At 38.5% G+C, this 21241-nt stretch overlaps 1 protein-coding gene across 2 annotated transcripts in view; it reads right to left on the bottom strand.

Moving 5' to 3' along the window:
• Positions 1-10841: 10841 nt before the first annotated feature.
• The window catches only part of efna5b (ephrin-A5b), a 105642-nt gene continuing 95242 nt past the window's right edge, over positions 10842-21241 (bottom strand). Inside the window, exons 3-5 of one of the 2 annotated variants that reach the window (XM_003446149.5) lie at positions 17313-17378; positions 16885-16965; positions 10842-15340 (exon numbers count right to left, since the gene is read on the bottom strand). In XM_003446149.5, the coding sequence (XP_003446197.1) occupies positions 15216-15340; positions 16885-16965; positions 17313-17378 (272 nt within the window). In that variant the 3' untranslated portion in view covers positions 10842-15215. The remainder of the gene's footprint in view (positions 15341-16884; positions 16966-17312; positions 17379-21241) is intronic. The other variant, XM_005452145.4, reaches the window with a different exon arrangement.

Here is a 21241-nt window from a genome sequence, read left to right on the forward strand (position 1 = left end):
TCGATTTAGCTGAAAAGATAAATGTTACATTTACAAGCAAACACTTCAGGTTGTTGGTATACACAGATGTGCTAATGCGATGTGAGGGACACCCTGATGTGGACCAGTGGTGGCTGAGGAGTCTTACTTTTTCCAACTTTGACTATAGTCATCACTGATCCATTAATAATTACCGGATTTATTATATTTTCATAAAATATCATTTATTAAAATCAAATTTACTTGAATAAATTATGAGGAAATATTTTTTTCACCTGTGAAAGAATCCCAGATTTCCCCCCTAACATGTCTTGAATGATGTAAAACGCTGTCATAAAGTTTCATTAAACAGTCAAGAACAAAAACAGCATAACATAAAAGACAGAGAAATACATTATTTAAATTTAACATTTTCTTAGGCAGAAGTTCTGCTGTTTTGAGTCCTGGTGATGGCTACCTTTCATCTTGAATTTCAATTTCATTTTATGAAAAAGGAAGAAGTTGCAGGGTGCCAAATCTGGCTAGCAGAGCCAGTGGTGAGAGGAGATTTTTCTGGTGTGGGCAGAAGAAAATGAGCTTTGTGCCAGCAGACAATAGCTAATGATAAACACACCACAGTTTAGGTTGTTTCCACCAAATGTTCCCCCTAAGACCCCTTAGTATGCTACACTACATCTCTGAGTTTACAGTCTGAACATGGGGAACAAACGGGGGCTCACTCACTTTGATTTCCACCAATATTTTACATTTGGTCTCTAGATAGAAATCCACATCTCATAATCAGCATTGTCTTTAACATGAATTCTTTTTCAGTGTGACACAGAAAGCACAAATGCAGGCATTCAAGTAGGAATGTAAGAGCAGGGCTGCCAGTGATAGGCCAAATTTACTAAATGATCATTATACTATTCATCTGATAAACATGGCGAGGTTTCTTTAATACATGCCATGTATTTGCACCATTTGCATCTTTACTCTATGTATATTTTATTTTGCATATTGTATTACGCCATCAGATTCTAGCATGAGTTTGTGTTTTAATGTTCACATTAACTCAATTCACTGTGCTTTTATCTAGTATTAGTAGCTAAGCCTACCCAAGAGGTGCCCACCTGCTTGCTTTCAGCATATCACACTGTAGACCTTTGATCTGTCATCATCCACCTACCCACTAAACCCACAACTATTCAAACACATTCATGGTCACTCACTGAAAGACTAAACGCACACATGTTTTAAGTGCACAGAATCAAAAACACAAACATGCACACACTTCACTCAACAGCTATATTCCAGTAGGGCTAACTAATTTAATTTTCCGCATCTAGTAGCTTTGGGTCCCTTTTGTCCTTGACCTTGTTGCTGTTGGTCAAAACCGATTCAGGGGGATCCGCCTGGCTGTCCTATTTATAACCAGGGAGGAGAGAGGCAAAGCACTCATATTAAGTGCTAAATGTAATAGATGGTAAGCTCTAAATTACACCAAATAAGCCCATAAAAGCAAAGATGGCAGCTAAAAGCAAAGATAGGCTAACGGTGAATGAGTTCTACAGGTGAGACAGACTAAAATCTTGCTTTAGATGAAAAGCTATTTAATTGATGTTTGCACATTCAATGTTTAATCATCTGATTTTGAACTGATTTTAGTCAGATGAGTTTGGTCAGTTTCTGTTGTTTAGGCCCATTTCACGCTTGTTGATGTGACTGCATTGTGTCAACATTGTGAAACACGACATGACTAATCATCCTACATCCCATCCCAGACTTTTTTATCTGACCATAAGGTTATAGTCATGACAGCTACTGAAGTTTTAGCTCACACAGGATATGCAAAATCGCTGTCATATCTCCTGCCCATACACCAAGCTGGGCATACTGCAGCTGTCAGATAACATCTGTTTAGCTGTCCTCTGTTTCTGCTCTGTGGTCTGTGCTTTCTCTGTCTTTCTCTCTTCATATATCTATATGTATATATGAACTTTCAGGCATTTATATACATAATGCAATGTAAACCACACAGTAAACACAAAACAGGCAATTAAAATATTTGTGAAACGCACTACATTCGGTTGTACACATGCCACTCGACAACAGCTTTCAGTAAACGAAATAATGCAGTGGGATCTGGCATAATTGCTCTGTCTCTGCAATCTCTGTGGAGACATGCATAATTTTTATAATTACATTTAGAAATAAAAATGTATATTTTTTTCTATAAGGATTCATCTGAAATCTCTTGTTTTCCAGAAATGTATAAATATTGTAGCCTTGTCCTTGCAATTGGTTTCATCAGTTATAACTTCTGTGTAAGAAATCATATTCCTCCACGAGGGGTATCTTACGCAACATTCAAACAGCCAAGCAGGAAAAAACACATCCAACATTTAGTAGTAAAAAAATATATATGTTTAAAGCTTTTGCACTTAACATATCCACTGCACGAGTGTGCCACTTCACTCTCACTCCTCTGATACACTGCGATACCAATGCCTGCAGTGCGTGCAGTGGGAGATTTTGCTATAACTGTACACTTAACATACTTTGAAGCTGCTGAATAACCTTCCAGAGGCCTCCCTGTAGCTATTGCTGTTAAAATTATATATGACGTATTTGTGACTCTGTACACTTTGAGTCTACATCCAATGAATGCTGACCTATACTTTAAAGCAGATCAGTTTCAAGAACTCGTGTATTTTGGTGGTTAATTTAAAAAAAACAATGAACGTGATATTTGAATGGTGACCGCTGTTGAACCTTTTTACCCCTGACATTTCAGTGTCCCTTAGGGCTAATACAGAAGCGCTTACCAGCTAACCAAACAAAAATCCTCAATCCTCATGTAAAAATATGCTTTAAATGTAGATTTGCACTTGAAACATAAAACAAAGAAACAAACACAAAACAGTGTTAATCTGAACATTTCATTTGCATGTGATGCTTCATGCATCTCTGCAACAGTATTTAAAAAAATAAACTAAATATCTAAAAATAAACTATTGCAAGAAAAAAATGATCACCAGGAAATCTGCATCTGCGTGTGTGCTATATGTGCAAAGACTGAATATGCACAAATGAGTGTGGGTTTGTGTGTGTGGGTATGTATGTGTGGCTGATAAAAAAAGTACGAGAGGACAGCAAGGATGAACAGAGAGAAGCTGAAGTTGGAAGGGTCATTTGCATGATCTTTAGAAATATTGCAATAACCTCGGGCTATTGCTAAGAAGACCTAGCTTAGAGAAAACCAAGTTACTTACCACGCTGTGTGTTCGCTCTGCTTTTGCAAGATAAATAAATGCATTTTCCACAGTGCACTGAAACATCCACATAAGATAGTGTTCTCACAATTAGCTTTGCTCTTTCTCTTAATTAATGTCATTCAGTCACACTTTAGATTAATGACATTTAATAAGTTACCTAATGCATATTTTGGATAATATTACCATAACTGATTCATCTAAATTTTTATTACAGACCTACCGTGGACCTAATATGTATGTGGACAGTTGAACTATTCCCTTAGGTCCATAACATTATTAAAATATTTGAAATAAGGTGTTATTATGTCCATAGAAAAACATATTTAACACAACTCTAAAGGTGTAATTTTTACCAAAGTACATCCAAAAAAGTATTTGAACAAGTTCTGACTGTGAAACTTGTCTCCATAATATCATAAACCACAACTGTTAGCTTGAGGCAAGGATGAAGGGCACTTATTATTTGGAACATAGGCTGCAAAAGCTGACCAGCTTCAAACTTCACTGCATATTTTTAAATAAAGTTAAGACAGCAGGCAAGAAATGGGACAAATAATCAATGTGGTGCTCAACAAGCAGATGCAAGTCTGACTATTCTTGATCTAATCAACAAGTATGGGTAAGGGTTGTGGTTGATACAGCTGAAACCAGTCAAAGGCTTAAAGAATAAGACAACTGGGATTACACAAAAAGTTCAAATTCAGCGAATCTCTTTCTGATTGTAAAAATCTTGTGCCGAACGCTGGCAGATGAATTCAGACAGTCTGCAGTAAATGAATATACTGTACATGAACGTCGGAACATCAAAGCGTGGGACTGTTTTTCTAAAAATGGTGCAGGTCAAGTGTACAGATGTATTTTGGATGCAAGCTTAAAGAAATCAGCCAAACAGTGAACTGATATTGCAAAGCATATCAACTTTGTCCAGGACAAAATCAACATTTTACAGTGGCTCTTTCAAAACCCTGATCCAAATCTCCCAGAGCACATACAGTATTGCATGGAGAAAAAAGAAATGAGTTTTTTATACTCTTCTGTGGAAACTGAAAGGAAACTTTGACCACAACTCTTGTGGTAAAGTGCCTGGTTGACTCCATGCCCAGATACCGATCATCAAGCAGTCCTGAAAGCTAAAGATGACCATCTAAACATTGAAATATGGTAACTGTGATCTTTAGTCTGCCCACTTCTGACTATTCAGGTTCTTTTTCGTAAATATGTATTATGTACTTAACCTGCCAAATTTCCTCATAATTGACAAGTGTGCTTTTGCCATGTTTCTTTTAAATAAATGTGATTTGCGTTGACATTTTACAGTCTAATGAAATAAAAACATTATGCATTTGCTTACCTTGCAGTGATGCAGTGTAATGTAACCAAGTTAGACCACTGCCCGGCCTGGCCAGCACATGTTAATGTAAGCTGTTTAATGGTTAGCAACTCCCCGATAGCCACTTAGCCATTGGTTACATTATCATTGCTAAGTAGCTGCTAGCAGCTATGGCTAATATAAGAAAATGATCATATAGAAGTTAGGCAGGAAACCACGATCAATCCTGACTACCTGTGTAGCACCTTTAGCACACAGTGTTAATTTAATAAGATGTGTTATGTTTCTGTTAACTTTACCAGCTCTGATCAGCAAATAGTGTTTGTTTTTGCACATTATAATGTTATTACTGTATTTTTGCACAATTTCAGACAGCGTGAAAATAATGTCATTGTCTAGATTGCTCTAATCACTATGATGATTATGATGATTGAGTATTTTCTTGGGTATCTGTGTCAATTTTGAAATTCTAGTATTGTGAAAGTTTCCATTAGATGTCTTCTTTATGAGTTTTAATTATTTATGTGTAAGCACAGTTTGAATTCATCATAGTATAAGGACGAACAGTCTTCTCTCAGTTTACTTCTTCCATGTATGGATATGTAATATGTATGCAAAAACTTTAAAGTAGCCGGACTTTCTTCAAAGTGGTCTTGCACAAAAGTTCTCTAAGCTGTCAGAAGGGTTTTCTTTTTCACTCATTTTGAGTCCAGTCATGTTATTTGTTAATAATATTAAAGACTTTATTTGCATAGCATGTTATAAAACGCAGGGGAGAAAGTTTGGGGGGAAAAAGAATACATGATTGATGAGTCTACACGTCTAAACTTACAAACACGCTGTCTTACATTCATTCCTGCATACATACTTTCAAGTCAAGTCAAGTCACGTGGCTTTATTCTCATTCCAAGCATGTGCAGTGGTACAGTACACAGTGAAATGAGAAGACCATGGTGCTACATATGACATATAACAGACAATCAGCACAGGACTTTATATCCACAGTAGAAGAACAGCAATCAGAAATAATTCAGTTCAATCAGAAAGACTAAACTTTTCCAAAATGTAGGAGCTACAACCTCAAAAGTGTGCTTAGCTCTGGTTTTAAAATAACCATTAAAAGACTCTGAATGGGTGGTCAGAGGGGCTGACTGCTAGCCTGCCAAAGTAAGGTTTTATATCTGATTAATACAATTTTTAAATGAATTCTGAATTTCACCGGAAGCTTGGACAGGTTGATACAATCCAGGCTCGAACTGTGACCTCATACCATTCATCTTACCAGCAAATGTAATGTAATGTACTAGCATGTAGGAAATATTTCACATTCAGCTGATGACATGGCAGGAAAAGCACACCGAAAGGCATTCAGGAGTCTTTTGATAATATTAAACATGAACCTTGGATTGTGCCTATTATTGCTAATCAAGTCGGAGAAGCAGAAGGTATGAGTCAGTTAAGTCAGTGCTGAATTTGAATCATTCAAGCATAGAAAGGTTCCTAACTCAAGGGATGGAAATATTTTTGTGTCTACACATAACGGACAACTTACAGAATAATGAATTTTAAAATTGTATGTTTAGGCATTTTGTTACTAGTAGCCTACTGTGAAAACACATAATTTGTTACAATTTCTTTAGCTGACTGTGAAAAATAAACAGGGTAACTCATCAAAATGTCAATCTCAAAGAGCTATTAGCTAAAAACCTGGTATATTTCAGCATGGTGTCCAGTGGGTCCTAAGAAATCTGAGGAAACTGGAGAAGAGGACCACAAAAGAAGAAATGGCTGGCCAAAAAACAATCTGTAACAGATGAACAGTATCGGAAATTCATGTCCTCAAACAAACAAGAAGAATCCACCAAAGATCAGATACAGGACCTGAGAGATGGATCTGGTAACAGTGAGGGTCCACAGCCATCTTCACATGGAGGCTCTACCATGGTTTGAGGTTGTATTTTACCCAGTGTTGGGGACCATGCTAAAATTGGTGGAATTATGTACTTTATTGTCAGATTTTCATCCACCTGGAAAGTATCTGATTGGTATAATGTTTTAGCATGGCAACCATACTACCAATGGATAGACAAAGACAATGGAACACAATCGGTCATAGATTGGCCTTCAGAGAGCCTGAACCTCAACATTATAGAAGTGTGGCGTCATCTTGACAGAAAACACAACAAAAGTTGAGCTTTGAATGGCCTTCAGGAAGCCTGGAGAACTATTCCTGAAGACTACTTAAACAAATGATAATAAAGCTTGTCTAAGAGACTTCAGGCTATGTTGGAGAAAAAAGGAGGTCATATTGACTTTCAAGCTAAATAGAATTGCACAAACTGTTTTTGCCTTAAATGCTGTACTTCCATGTACTCGTTTCAGTAAATCTGTGCACATGCTTTGTGTTTCATGAGCAGAATATAAAAAAATGAGGGATGGCTCAAGACCTTTGTACTATAAGCTCTCAAGTTAAAAAAGGTTAGCACTTATAAATATGGACAAACATGACTTTTGACTAAAATACTGAGCACGTTAAATACAAATTTTAAAGCTGGTTATTTCTTAGATATGAGATTGATATATTGTTTCAAACTTGAACCTTCATTTTATGCTTGGATTAATGAAAATCTGGACCATTACAGCGTACAGAGTAGTAATCTGATCTCACACATACTGCATTCTTCTTTGAAAAACAATATGATGCTATCAACAGCAGGAGTGATAATCCACCTCAAGTCGCATTTGCTGAAATAGAGGCCTCAAAGACATTTTGAATGCGTAACATGATATATTGTCCAAGAGGGAAAGACTTGAATTAAGAATCAGATTAAAGTTATGGCAAGCTTTATGAATAATGCAGCCAGCATTTATTTCCCAGGAAGTCAACTGTAAAACATAGTCTTCTTGCCAAGTCTCTCTGCTCTCTGTACTCTCTACATTTCATCCACATCAGTAATGATGGATGGCAATTTAAAGTAAACTAATTAAACCCGAAAAGGAAAATGAATTGTGACGATATTTCATCCCATCAACATCATAATTGTGCAAGTGTCAGACTTTTTCTAGCCATCAAAAAATTAAAAGCATAAATCAAAGGTTATAGAGGCAAAAAAAAGGAGATTGAGTTTGAAAGTTATTGTTTTAACAGGATGACAAAATCATTAGAATCAAATTTATGACCCTGGGGCAAAGACTTCTATGATTCTAGTATTGACTTGTCAGTGTAATATCCCTGTCACTTTTGCCTCATTCATTCAGTCTGCACACAGGAAATACTCTCATTTCATACTCTCACACTGAGTGGAAAGGGCTGATCAGAAGACAAAAACCTTATCCTCTTTGGGAAATCTCATAGCAGATTACTACAAATATACTAGGCAATATATGAACAGAAGATATTTTTCTTTTTGATATCTACAATCCAAATTGGCTGTGATGGTTAAATTCTGCAACCGGGAAAATAACAAAATAATCACTAAAGTCTATTGAGTTAACAGTACTTTTAAACCCCACTGTCACTAATGAAAAACAACACTTTTAATAGATGTCACTGAAAAATCTGCACTTTGTGACGACAGAATATACGTGTTTTTTTTTTTTCTTTAGTGAAACCGTTTGACACTTGACAAACTAATTTGTTTTGCTGTGACAAGTTTAGTGCATCCGTTTGTTTCACAGCAATTAAAGCCGCCCACTGGTCATGCTACTTCAAGTGTTTTGTTAGTTACTGCACACTATTCATACATCTGGGTTGCATTATTTTTTCTCACAGCCCTGTGTGAAATTAACTGTCATTTCAAAAGAGAAATAATCTTAATATCTACATGTGCGATCACTTACTGTAACACATTAGACATGGTGTGAAAGACTGTGTGAACACTTGCTGTTTTCATAGCTCTTCATAGCATCTGGCTGTCTAAAGACAGCATTGAAAACAATCTGAGTTTCACAGAGGAATAACATTTTGCTTCCAACATTTGAAAATGCAGATACGTGCATAGATAGAAACCTGATCCCTTAAACATATAGCCAGTCAAACATGTGATCCCTGATGCAAGTACTCACCTTCTAACATTACCTTTTTCTCTGTTTTATCTCCCTTTAAGTTGACATTTTCTGCTAGCATCACATCTTCCCATAATCCTCCTCTGGATAGGCTGTAGCCCCTCATCTCTTAGCCCTGAAGGTCAACATGTGAGGGGCACAAGCAAAAGAAAATGACCTGCATCAAACACAATGTAGTGGCTCCTATCTGAGGTGGGGGATACCCCTGTAGAAAGATAGGCAGATAGGCCATCTTTAGAAGCTACATGCTCTTTGTAACAAAGCAATTTTACCTGATTGTTAACAGGATGTTCTTTTCTAGTATTTATCCTGAGAGAAGAAGAAATCAATCTTAAGCTAAAAAAATATTTCTTAAATAAAAGAAGTGTGAGAAATTCATATTTCTTTGAGGAACTGACTCTTTAAGTACATAAAAAACACAATTTGATGGGTATGATCAAACACAGATAAGATTTTTCAGCCCTTTTGGAAACATTTTGTGCTGTTATGATTGATCTTCTGCAAAACAACCTACTGAAAGATATTTCTTTCTACTTTATTTTTGATTTCTCTTGCTGTTTTTATATTTTCTTCCTAAATATATTCTTAAAACATGTCAAAGCTGTCATAAGTCATAACTTCTGACCTTGAATTCTTCTCCAACTTTCTAAATAACACTGTGACATTCCACAGTGTGACTGAGACTCTGAAATGTATTCTGCTTATCAGTTATTTTTGGCACAAGCAGCCACCCCCCCAACTCCCTCTCAATAAATATGGGGTTGACTAAGTTGATATGCCTTGGAGGCATTTTAAATATTCCCCCCAAAAAATATCTATTCATAAAGCGGGGCGACGTAATTGGGTGATTTATGACCTTTTCACACCACTGAAGCGATTAACTGAAGACATCATTCAGAGCTGTCAGTCAAACGGATTGTTCACATGGAAACGAAACACCATGCAGCCAATAAGTGAGCCAGCTGACTTGAGAATGATGCCTTCAAAAGCCTTTCATTGAAGTGGCCTCTTCAGGACTGTCAGTCGAGCTGTTATTGTGTTAAGCTAAAACTTGTATCAGAAAGCTACACTGGTGAAAAGAAAAATGAGATCAAAGGTGCAGGTAGATCAGTGTGCCTTCTTGCATTCATGTGGCTATCTCAAGGGTGGCATGGTTTCTATTGAAGACCGTCTCTTCCCACTGCTCGCCACTCATTCACTGCTGGTCACAGATGTTGAGTATGTTCACAGCTTAATAGTACATGTGGGATGCATCTTCACATAAAGCAATCATTTTCCCAAATTTAATGATCAGGCTCAGTGATTTGCCTTTATTGGTCTTCCTAGAGACACACACCTGCATCTCTAGAGCCTTCTTTGGTAATAACAGCAGGAAGAACAACTTGACACTAATTGGCTCATCATGTCAAGTGTGTTCATGCATAACGCATTTTTTTTTCTACTGATGCTTTAAAAAAAAAAAAGTACCAAATTTGTGAGAAGATTATCTTCCATAGAACTGCATCCGATCTTTTGTAGCAATGCATTTTATGCTATGGTACTTTTAAATACTGACGACAAACTGGCAGCGCAACTTTTCATCCTGTTATTATTTAATCTTTTTTTTTTTATCTAGTTCACTGCTGCTGTTTAGCCTATATTTATAGTCTATAAAGTCAGATTTCACCGAACTTCATAACATTGCTGAAATCCAACTGGCATATTAGAGGGCCTTTCCCCTCGTTTGGTCCTCAGGGCTTGCCGACTCTCAGTCTAATTAACAGAGATAATGGAAGGTGAAGCTAAATGGCGCTGATGGGGTCCAGCAGAAGGTTATTAGGTGTCCTCATTAGTGCCCGACTGCAGTGAAAGGAGGTTTAAGGTCTTATTCTGATCCTGATGGATAGTGTTCCTCTTTGCCTGTCTTTACAGAGTGTGATTTTACTGCACAGACAGCTAGGCAGGGGCACAGATAGGGAGAAACCTAAAGAGAAGTGTGTGTGTGCGCGCTGATGACATTCAATTTGGCACATAATGAGACATGATTTTGCCCGAGTGTCAGAGGAGTATGTTCATTTTCTCTATTAGTTACAGTAGGAATGTTTACTGCAGTAAACAACCCTAATACAGTACTTCTTAATACACCATGATCGCGTACATTTAAATTAAGTTTTCATACCTTTGTAAAAGGAGTTTAAAAAAAAATAGAAAAACAGTAGCACAGTCAGCAAAGCAATGGATTTCTGTTTTATTGTAGTACTCATAGTAGCTCAGACATGTGTATATACAAATACAGATCATTTTTTGTCCATTTTTAATTTTTGTTTATATAATGTAAAAGAGCAGGTTGGAAACTTTCCCCACTGATGGCAAAGTGGGAGCTGAGTTCAGAGGTGAAGGAAGAAAGATAGCAGGTGGTGCGGTGGTGGTGGGGGGTGGGGGGGTTATACAAGTACAAGAAGAATGAGACATAAAATGAAGAAGTGGCTCATCAGCAAGAGGCGAGCTGAGAACCCACGGAACCTGGATCGATGATGGGCTTTACCCCGCTAACAATCCGGTTTTGGATTGGTAGAAGGGGGTGGGCTAATCCTTGAACTGTGCCCGGGACCAATGTCTACCGTAGTGACAAGTGATTTAGGGTTGTTAAAAAGGGAGAGAAAGTGAAGGGCCCCGTTGTAGTCTCTTCGACGCCAGCAGCTGTTCCGTGTAAAAGCACAATGGCAGAAAGCGTCTTGTACACAGACCGAGCTGCCAGGGCAGAGGCTGAAGGGCTAAGGCATGGGAAACACTCTTTGCTGCCAAAGAGGGTTGCCGCTTCCCATTCACTGCAGCAACAGCAAATGAGACATGCACACACCAAACTTACAGGTCGCACACAATTTTTTTTCTTTTCTTTTTTTTTTTTTTTACTGAAAAACATCCACACCGATGTATACACTCCCAAACACCTCCTCTTGGGAGAGCAGAAAGTGAATGACTAGTCAGAGAAGACAGAGTGCAGCTACATGGCATGACTTCAGTAGATGGATACAGAGAGTCATTCTTATTAAAAAAAACTTAAAGTTGCTTTTGAACTACAAAATGACTGACCCCACTGTAACCTCACAAAAATGATATTTGTTATGTACATTTGCGTAACTACACAGTTTAATGACAGCACTCAAATGGGGATGCAAAAAAACCCAAAAAAGAAATCGCACAACATGAACATGAAAATCTAATACATCGTAAAGGAAAAGAAAATAACAGCAGAACTTTTTTTTTTTTTTCCAAATGATTTTTTTTAAACATGTCATCAAGTTCATGCGCATGCCACATAATGAAACTGGTGAGATCCTTCTTTTTAAAAAGCCAACAGTCCAGTTATGGCTGATCTTTGAGCTGACCAACATGCTTTCAAACACTGAAGGCAAAAAAAAAGTACAAATAGGCCACCCATTAAGTCCCAAATGTTTCTTATCAAGGCAGGATCCTGACATGAAGACGTGGTGGTTGGTGACTGGTTTGAAACATGTAAGAGATGAGCCTCCTGTTGGCTAAAGTCCAGCCTGCTGTTCACCGATACGTGTTCAGCGCCCACAGGTTTCCACTGTGTATTAGCTCAAAGTTTCATTAGGCATTGAGTATCAAAACACACAATGCATCGTTTGAGGACAGTACACACTCCGCAAAACCCCGAGATAATATGGTATTTGTTTGTTTGTTTGTTTTTTAGAAAAGACATAAGAACCAAATTAATACTTTAATATCAAACACTATTTACATCAAGAAGTTTTCCTAATAATAATAGTCATAATCATCATCATCATCATCATCATAACAATAATAATTATACAGATTTAACAATGATGTATCTCATTTTTTTCTTTTGTCCTCCAGAAAGGTACAAAACGGATACTAACCTAACACTACATGTTTTATGGTTGACTACCTCAGGATACACAGTATCCAGTATATAAGTTGATCCTCATTTCCCAGGTTAAGGTGTGTACAGAATAAATCATGACAATGATAGCAATAATGACAAATACCATTGGTAATTAAGTAATTAATAAGAGTACAATTGAAGCTGGTTTCCGATAAAAGTCTATTGTTAATCTGCTCGCAAGCATCCATTTTGAATCATATGCAGTGCTCATTCCCTGTGGTGTTATCCTGAAAATTAGTACCTCATTAAATGGCGTGTCTCCTGTCACCCCTCATAGCCGAGCTGCTATTCCATTGTAATAGCATTGTTACCATAACCCCCCAAAAAAACTAATGGCAAAAGGCAAAGGCAGTCTTTCTAGGAATAAAGACAGAAAAAGGCAGCCACAAAGCAAAACCATTACCATGTGCCTTTGAGACTGAATGTTACTGAACATACGTTTGTCAGAGAAGGTGTTTGTTCCAGTAGTGTTGAATGGATTCTTTTATTTTTTGTCACTTTGTTTGGATTTTTATTTTTACTTTTTAGGCACTCTAGTCACACTACCTTCAGCTACTTCTCATGTCTTTCCATCTGTGTGTGTGTGTGTTTCTCTCACTTTAATTCTTTCTGTCTCCTTCACTCACCAATTCTCTCAAACTGCAAGGTCATTGGTGCTTTAAAACCCCCCACGGCGGAAATCTACCTCCCCCCGAGACCCCCCAGGCCTTCCAGCATCTATTTTTAATACCAGAAATAACTCCCCTTGCCACAACATGGGGTCCACATGCCTGTCATTTTGAACCTCATTAAAGAGTCACTTAAGCCAGTAACACAAGAAGCTGAAGGTGGACATGCAATTGCTCCTGTGCTCCTTTTCTTACTATTTTTCTACATTTCTGAATCCATATTTCAAGACCAATTGGTGCCCTGTTTCTCGTGCAATAACCCGGCTCTGAAGGGAAGTCAGTTGCAGCACGTTTTCTGTGTGTTCAGACTTCTTTTAAAAGTAAGAAATAAGTCAATCTTAAAAGAAAAAGAAAAAAAAGACATAAAAGCTTTTTTATGCTAACTCACCATGTGCATCTGTGGGAGTTGAAGGAAGCTGAATATCATTATGTCACAGCGAATTCCTTTAAATTTAAGTGCTAACACAAACCTGGCCAGACTAAATAGAGCGGTGCGTCGCCTAGAATTTAATGGATTTTGTTGTTGTTATTCACACGGCAAACACAAGCTATGCATTAGCTAATGCAACGAGCTGGCTCTAAAAAACATCTCACTTTTACGTAAATCTACTGTATGAGTCAAAGCTACGGTTACACTTATGGGACAGGGATCCAAGGAAAAGTATGGCACTATTAATGGAAATGTCTTTTCAAACAGTTTCCCACGATTTCTTTCATAGTTCTTATTTAGCTTGATGTCACACAGTACAAAAGTCCTAAAGTTTTAGAATCTGTATTATTATAGAGATGTAAAAAATAAAGCTGCAAATAATTTTCAAACAATTTTTTAACAGTCAATAGAGGGGGGGCGGCTGTGGATGCAAATGTTTATGGGAGTGTTAATATTGACTAATTCTCAAACTGAATAGAGAGAACAAATTGCTGCCTAGCTCAGTAAACATTGTATAAAATGACTGTGACCACTGCTGTGAAATTGTGTGATCAACTTTGAGAAGGTATTGATTTTTGATCCTGATATCTGCCGAAACCAAAAAATGTCTGCTGAGAAAGTTTCAATTTAGTCGCTTTGTTAGCCAGAGCGATGCTTTATTGAGCAGACTTTCATGGTTTTTACCTGTATTAACTCAAAGATCCGCTAAACCTTTTAAGTAGCTTATCCAAAGTATACAAACACTCTATTTTCAAGGGAAATCGGAGATTGAATGACAAATAATCTTCAGACCATCTTTGAACCAAGATTGTCTGAAGACCTGTTGGGTTAAGGTGCATACCAGGCATTTAATTTTCAGTGCTCAGGTTTATCGTCTTGCTTCTGCTTGAAACTTCACACTTCTTTTCTTACGTCTTTAACTCTTAGCTTTTCTTACTTAATTGAAAATAACTCTAGACGAACAGAGATGCAAAAATCTTTTTTGTTCTTTTAATGACCCAGCAGAACAATCAAAATATATTCTGAAAGGCTTCTTGAGAGGTCTCAGGATTATTTGTTTGCGTATGTACAGTCATTTCTAAGACCTAGCATCTTCACTGTCCTACTATGTAAAACTGGCTACTGTATATCAACTCTACTCCTGCTTAATGCTGATGTGAATATTTTTTGTATTTGACTCTGCGGTACTGTACTGTCGTGTGTGATGTAAAGTGTGTGTATATGTGTATGTCTAAACAGCGTTGCCATGACAGAAACATAATGTAAAGGGATGTCAAAAGTCACGGGAAAGTAAGAATCACTATGTGTCAAACAGGATTTGGCATCTTAGTTGAAGGTTTAAGGGGGGAAACTGTTTCTCCCGCTTCTAACATCAACTTTATTTTTTTCACTCACAGACGGAGAAAGACCACTTAAATATTTTTTTTTTCTGAAAAAAATAGAGGGTTCCTTGAGAAGCCTGCTTTTATGCCCAAACAAGCGAATGCAATCCACCCAAATCCCACCCCCTACCCTGCAGCCTTGGGCAGGTTCAGGCCACGCTAGGTGTAAATGACCTCCGGGACAGAGGGAGGCGCTATAAAGTGGAGAGTGCTGCTAAGCAGATCAGCATCGAAGCCAGAAGCGGACTTGTTTTCTGGAGGCGTGGCACATCATTTGTTTCACTTCGTGAAGGCTCAGCCGGTTCATGGCTGGTATCGTCTAAAGGATTTAAAGAAAAGAAGAAGAAGAAATAGAAGTGAATTTTATGGTAAATGCAGATTTCTCTTAACAGTGCATCATACACACAAAAGCTTATTCATTGAGCGCATTCTCAAATACACTCCCGGGCCAAAAAAAGTCACAATCATCACTGCCTAAAGGTGGTCCAAGAAAATATGAAGAGTGTGTGACTTTTTTGTGTGTGTCCTGGGCAGTGCATTCACATTTGTAATGTGAGAATATTTCTTATTTACCAATAATACTTTTCACCAGTTAGTGAAAAGCATAGATGTTTGGGTTTGTGCCATAAAGTCTGAGTTGCCATATGAACTTCAGTTGCTATATAATGTTTCTACTCTCAATGTCAGAAACATTTTTGAATTCATCTCCCAGGTGAGCTGCCCCCTGTGTTTTTCTGGCAGTGGCATCAGTATCTGTGAGCAGCCATGTGCCCACCGCACCATGGGAAAGGAGCTGAACCATGCACAGCAAAGGACAGATAGACAGAACAGAGGACTGGACAGTTACATAACTATACAAAGTTGTGTTTGTGTGTCTGTGTGTGTGTGTGTGGTAGAAATTGGGCAGGGACAGGGCGACAACAGATGACGGATGAATGTTTTCATGTTTCTCCTTTGGAAGGCATAACAGGGAAATGAGCCAAAAGAAGCTTGCAAGATGAGAGCCAGCCATTGAGGATGCAGGCAGGGTTTTAAGACGGGCAAAGGGGGGAGAAGCAGATGGGTATCAAACATGCCCTAGGATGTAGCATTGCTCTGCCTGGACTTGTGTGTTTTGTGTCCCATTTAGGTATCATAATATCTTATCTTCACGGTGAAGACATTTCAGAATGCAGCAGATCTTATTTTCAAATGACAGAATCCATTTTTTGTGATCAATGATCATATCACTGTATATATCTATATATAAATAAAAAATATAGACAGTGGGGTAGTCTTTTTGTTATTTCAGACCTTGCGGTGAGCTGGTGCTGGGAATGAGACAACAGCATGTGGGTGATGTGGAGTGTTTCAGTTCAGAGACTGGGTTAGGCTGATATATGAAGACATAAAACTGCTGTGCGTTCTGAGCACAGAAAATAATCAATGCTGTGCTACAGAGCCTACAGCAAGTCAGTCAAGAGTAAAGAAAAAGATTAAAATTCGCCAAATGTATAGCTACTGTGCGACTGTGCCTACTGCATTCATATTATTTAATGGTTTTTATGGTTTTTAATACTGACGTTCTTAGTTAAAATACAGGCAGAAAAAGTTTAGTAAGCATAAAGATTGCATGTTGTGGCATTGACCACAACATGCAACTGGGAATATTACATGAGCAGCATTTTACATAATGTATGTAGCAGCAGTAACGTGACACCACTTTGATATTCTGGAGAAAAAGCAGCTTAAAAGAAGCATTACACAGAGATAGGCAAGGGCAGATCAGCATCATAAAAGAAAGAGGCACAGAAAAAGGTACACATATACAGAAAGCTGGAACTCATACAGAAGTGAATCAAAAAAGCAGGAAGCCATACTAACCTCGTGGTTCTAATGTATTGTCTACTTTGTCGTTTACATCAAAAACGCGGTCATGTACACCTATAGTTTTCACACAGCTGTCTATAACAGAAAATAGGGAGAATGAGAAATCATTAGAGGTATGTGCCAAATAGGTTAGTGACATTTGTAGCCCCCAACCCCCCCAAGCCCTCAAAATAAACATCTCAAGCAACAAAGCTCATGGCAACATTCAGATTATTTCATTTGATGTGAATGTCTATCAGCATTTTCATGTTTTCAATTTTTTTTTTTAGCAAATCAAGCAGTGCTGTGATAAGTGAAAGAGCTATGTTCAACAGTGAGCTTAAGGTAGTGAGGTAACCAGACAGAGGACATAAAGTGCTTTGATTTTCACTCCAACCGGCTACTTCAAGAAGCTCGGTTACAAAGCCTTGTGTTGCACTTACTTGCTGGTCGGACGAAAACTTTGAGCTTCAAGCAGGTTTTTTTCCCATTTTCAGCAACAGTGGAGGCTGGAAAAAATAGACACAGGTAAAAGATGGTGCTTTCAATACTATATAGCATCAGATATATACAATGCAACTGTGTATTTTATCTATTCACACTCACAGCCAATTTAAAATCACCAATTAACCTAGCCCCCTGCATGTCTTTAGACTGTGGGAGAAAGTTGGAGAGAACCCCTGCAGACACGGGGGGGAATGCAATTTCCAGCACTAACCACCGCAACACCTTGCCATCCATTAATGATTGTGTTATGAATATATTTATTTTCCCGTAGACAACAACTAGAAGTGAGGTAATTTATTAAGAAAAAAAACAAACCTTAATAGTTCGTTTTGACTCGTAAGTGGATTTTATGGCATTAGCTGCGGTTCTTGAGGGATTACAGCTGGAAAGTATTTACAGATGTGCTGGAGAAATCACTCTAGGGAAAGTGGAGTGCTTTGCTCGCAGTTTAATTGTATCATTTTGAGATTCAAAAGCTGGCACTAGCTCAATGTGGGATCAACATAATTGCCATCATTTAACCTGGTTAAAGACTCTCAAGCAGATACTTTAAATGTACACATTTATACATATTCCTATAGAAACACATCAATCTTCTTTCAGGAGCGCAAAGTTCACACAGCGAGGATGTACAGTATGTGCTACATGTGTGGATGGTTTGCGGTTGCTGTCAGGAAATGGATCCCTTCCTGTCAAGTCCACGGGGTGTGAATCTCTCAGCATTAGCTACCATGGTGGTTGTATCACATCCCCTAAAAATATCTCAAAGGGAGCGTGTGCAAAAGCGTGTGTGTGTGGTTGACCACTAATGGCGTTGTGTTGAGGCACCAGGTGCTGTCTCCTGTAGACGAGGATAGGGGTCAAACACATGTCAGCTGAAGTCTAGTGGGTGAGTACTGCATGCATCCATCATGGTAAGATAACATGTAATAGTTCAGCAATAACTTTTATTGTCTGGGGTCAGAGCAGAAAAAAGAAAAGTCGGCTTTTGCCACTATTGTGATACATTTATGCTATTTACTAGTTCTTCTTTCTATTATCCCCTTCAGCTCCAGTGAGACCATATTGTCCACTAAGGTGTCTTTTCGCATTATTTTATGTTTTCTGTGGATCAGTCTGATGCAGTGAAGCCAGGATTCAATTTCAAAATCGCTTTCCTCCTTTCCCCCCTTTCCAAGCACTATCACTGTCTCTTCTGCATACCCTCTTAAATAACTTTTTTTTATTATTCTTTAAACCGCCGTATCTGAAGAATATTTTTCATTTAAAAAAAGTCTCTGTACACATTGCTCCAATGAATGCGCTAGCATCCATTTTTTCTGAAGGTGGTGGAAAAAAAGCCGTGAGCCGTCCCTGAAGCCGGGAAATGTTTTCATTAAGAGAATTATTTCTAATGACTTTCCATCTGATCTGACCCGTTCTTTTCTTCCATTTGCACGCTCTCGTCTCCTGAGTCACCCTAAAATCCCGACGACAGTCTTCTTATCAAAAACACGCCGCATACTCATCTGCCTTCTGTGCAGCTCATCAGGATTTCTCTCTCCCTTTTGATTTTTAACCTCAGCGTTACCAATTTAATGTTGTCACTTCATCAACTGTTACCCGCATCTCCGTCATATATCACTGTACAGGAGAGGTGACCTGAGATCAGACACCATTTTTCACAGCTCAGTTCATATTCAGCAGATGCAGAAGGGAAGAGGGAAGAGAGAGAAAGAGAAAGCGAGGACCTTATTATTTCGGTGTGGAGGCAGCCGATGAACGCTAATGAACCTTGGCCGACGTCGCTCACCCACTCAGTCACATACACACACCAGCACCCACGCAATTTATGTCACTCTTCTTATTGCTGCACTTCTTTATCCTCTCATTCTCAGTGTGCGCACATATGCGCCCAAACAGTCGCACACCATCTCCAGATGTTTTATCTTCATCACTGTTGTGGGCAGAGTTGAGTCACAGCCATCGACACTAGCCACTTAACAAAGGCAGCTGATCATGAGAGAAGTATGGCCCTGATGAAAACAGCAAAGAGCATGTGGGCATCTCTGTCATGCTGGCATTTTGCGAAGCTGTTGGGATGTTCATTGACTTGGCTAGAACATGATATCTGCCTCTTACGCAATAGAAATAATGCATGAGTAATTAAAGTAGGTTTTTTGACTAATATTATGAATATAGAATATGACCACCTAGATTATTTCAAGAGTTGGTTAAATTAGTGCTCCGATCATCTGTGCACTGCACAGAAATGTACATTTTTGTCTACATCGTAAAGACTGAGCTTTGGCTTTGCATTCTCTTTTCAGTAGCAGCTCGTAATGCTCGCTATTTGATGAGGATTCTGCCACCTGGGCACAAACTGTCCACACCAGTGCCTGCTTATTTTAGATTAACAAGCTGCTGAGGGCCAGCTTATTGTTCTTGTAGGCTGTAACATCAACACCTGCTATTCTGGCTCCCTTCAGGCCCACAATCCAACTATCAATCCATCCAGCCTAAGCAAGTGGCTGCTTTGAAGGACAGAGGCCCTAGATGTCCCAAGATGGGATTGGTGAGAGGGAGGTCGGGTTACTCCTCCGTGCCCTGTCCCCTAGCTGGTAATGGCCGGTTCCCTCAGTACACTGCATTATGCATCAGCATTAAGGCAAATGGAATGAAGCAGAATCCAATTACAGAAGAACAAACAGGTGGGCTCAGTGCGGCTTAGGAGCAGTATTGTTTCAATCACAGCCCAAGCCAAGCTTTATTGTAACTGAAATTTTATCTACAAAACACATTTCCTATGTCTTTCACTGGAAGATTACATTCCAGACATGACGAATAACCAATAAATATCTCGAAAGAAAGCTAAAAGCAAAGTTGTCTAAATACAGAAGCTAAAATTGACATAGCATATGGGTTATCCATCATCTAGCAGGTGAAATGGGGGGAGGGGGAACACTGCAGGGGGAGTTTTGTTTGTCATTTTGTAAACATCAAATCTGTGTCATCTGAGCTTTTCTCATAGCCACTGAACATTTTAAACATTTGGGTGTTTGCCAGTATCAGCACAACCACAAAGCCTAATGCAGTCGGGCAGTCTTTAACTAATTTTTACTGAAAAAGTTTCCTCTTTTCACCCGTATGTTTAAGTTTGCTGTGTTTGTAGTGGTCAATTCCACACACACACACACACACACACACACACACACACAAAAAAAAAATCACTGAACCTACTTAACCCAGATGTCCACCAAAGCTAATCATACTGTCACAACAAACTGTCAGCATTTTATAGAACAGCGTTACGCAGAAGGGCATTCCTTCGGTTTCAGTTACAAAAGTCAAACCTTGCATAGACTTGTACAGGATCATGTGAACGTGTAACATGAATAGCATGATGTTAGCGTGCCTGTAGCCTGTGTCAAGTCTCCAGCTGGTTTTGATAATGGTGCTCCATTCCTTAGATCACTGCTTATTTGTTGGATGGGAGGGGTTAAACTGGAAAGTCTGTAATGTTGTGTCCAGCTCCGAGCATTCCTCGTTAGCTAATTCCTCAAGCTCAGAGAAAAACAGCCCGTTGGCTTTGTCTTTCATTTAGTAGGATTACCCATGCGAATTACCCCATACAAGCTTAGAGTGTATGTCCAAAAGTTCAGGATTCTGAATTTACATAAAATTGTGTACAGGGGAGAAGAAGCGGTGAGAAACGAAAAGCTTTACTTTCTAAAAACTATATGCCAGCATCTATACGTTTCTTTTATACAGCCTCCTTCCCAGAAATCTTCTATTCCGAGACCAGAAATTACTTGTGGCATCTATTAGCTTTCACTGAAAAAAGAACAATGTTGGACTAAATAAACAAAAGAAAACTTTTAATTCA

The sequence above is a fragment of the Oreochromis niloticus genome, linkage group LG12 (assembly GCF_001858045.2).
Source record: "Oreochromis niloticus isolate F11D_XX linkage group LG12, O_niloticus_UMD_NMBU, whole genome shotgun sequence".
In the NCBI taxonomy this organism is placed as follows: Eukaryota; Metazoa; Chordata; class Actinopteri; order Cichliformes; family Cichlidae; genus Oreochromis; species Oreochromis niloticus.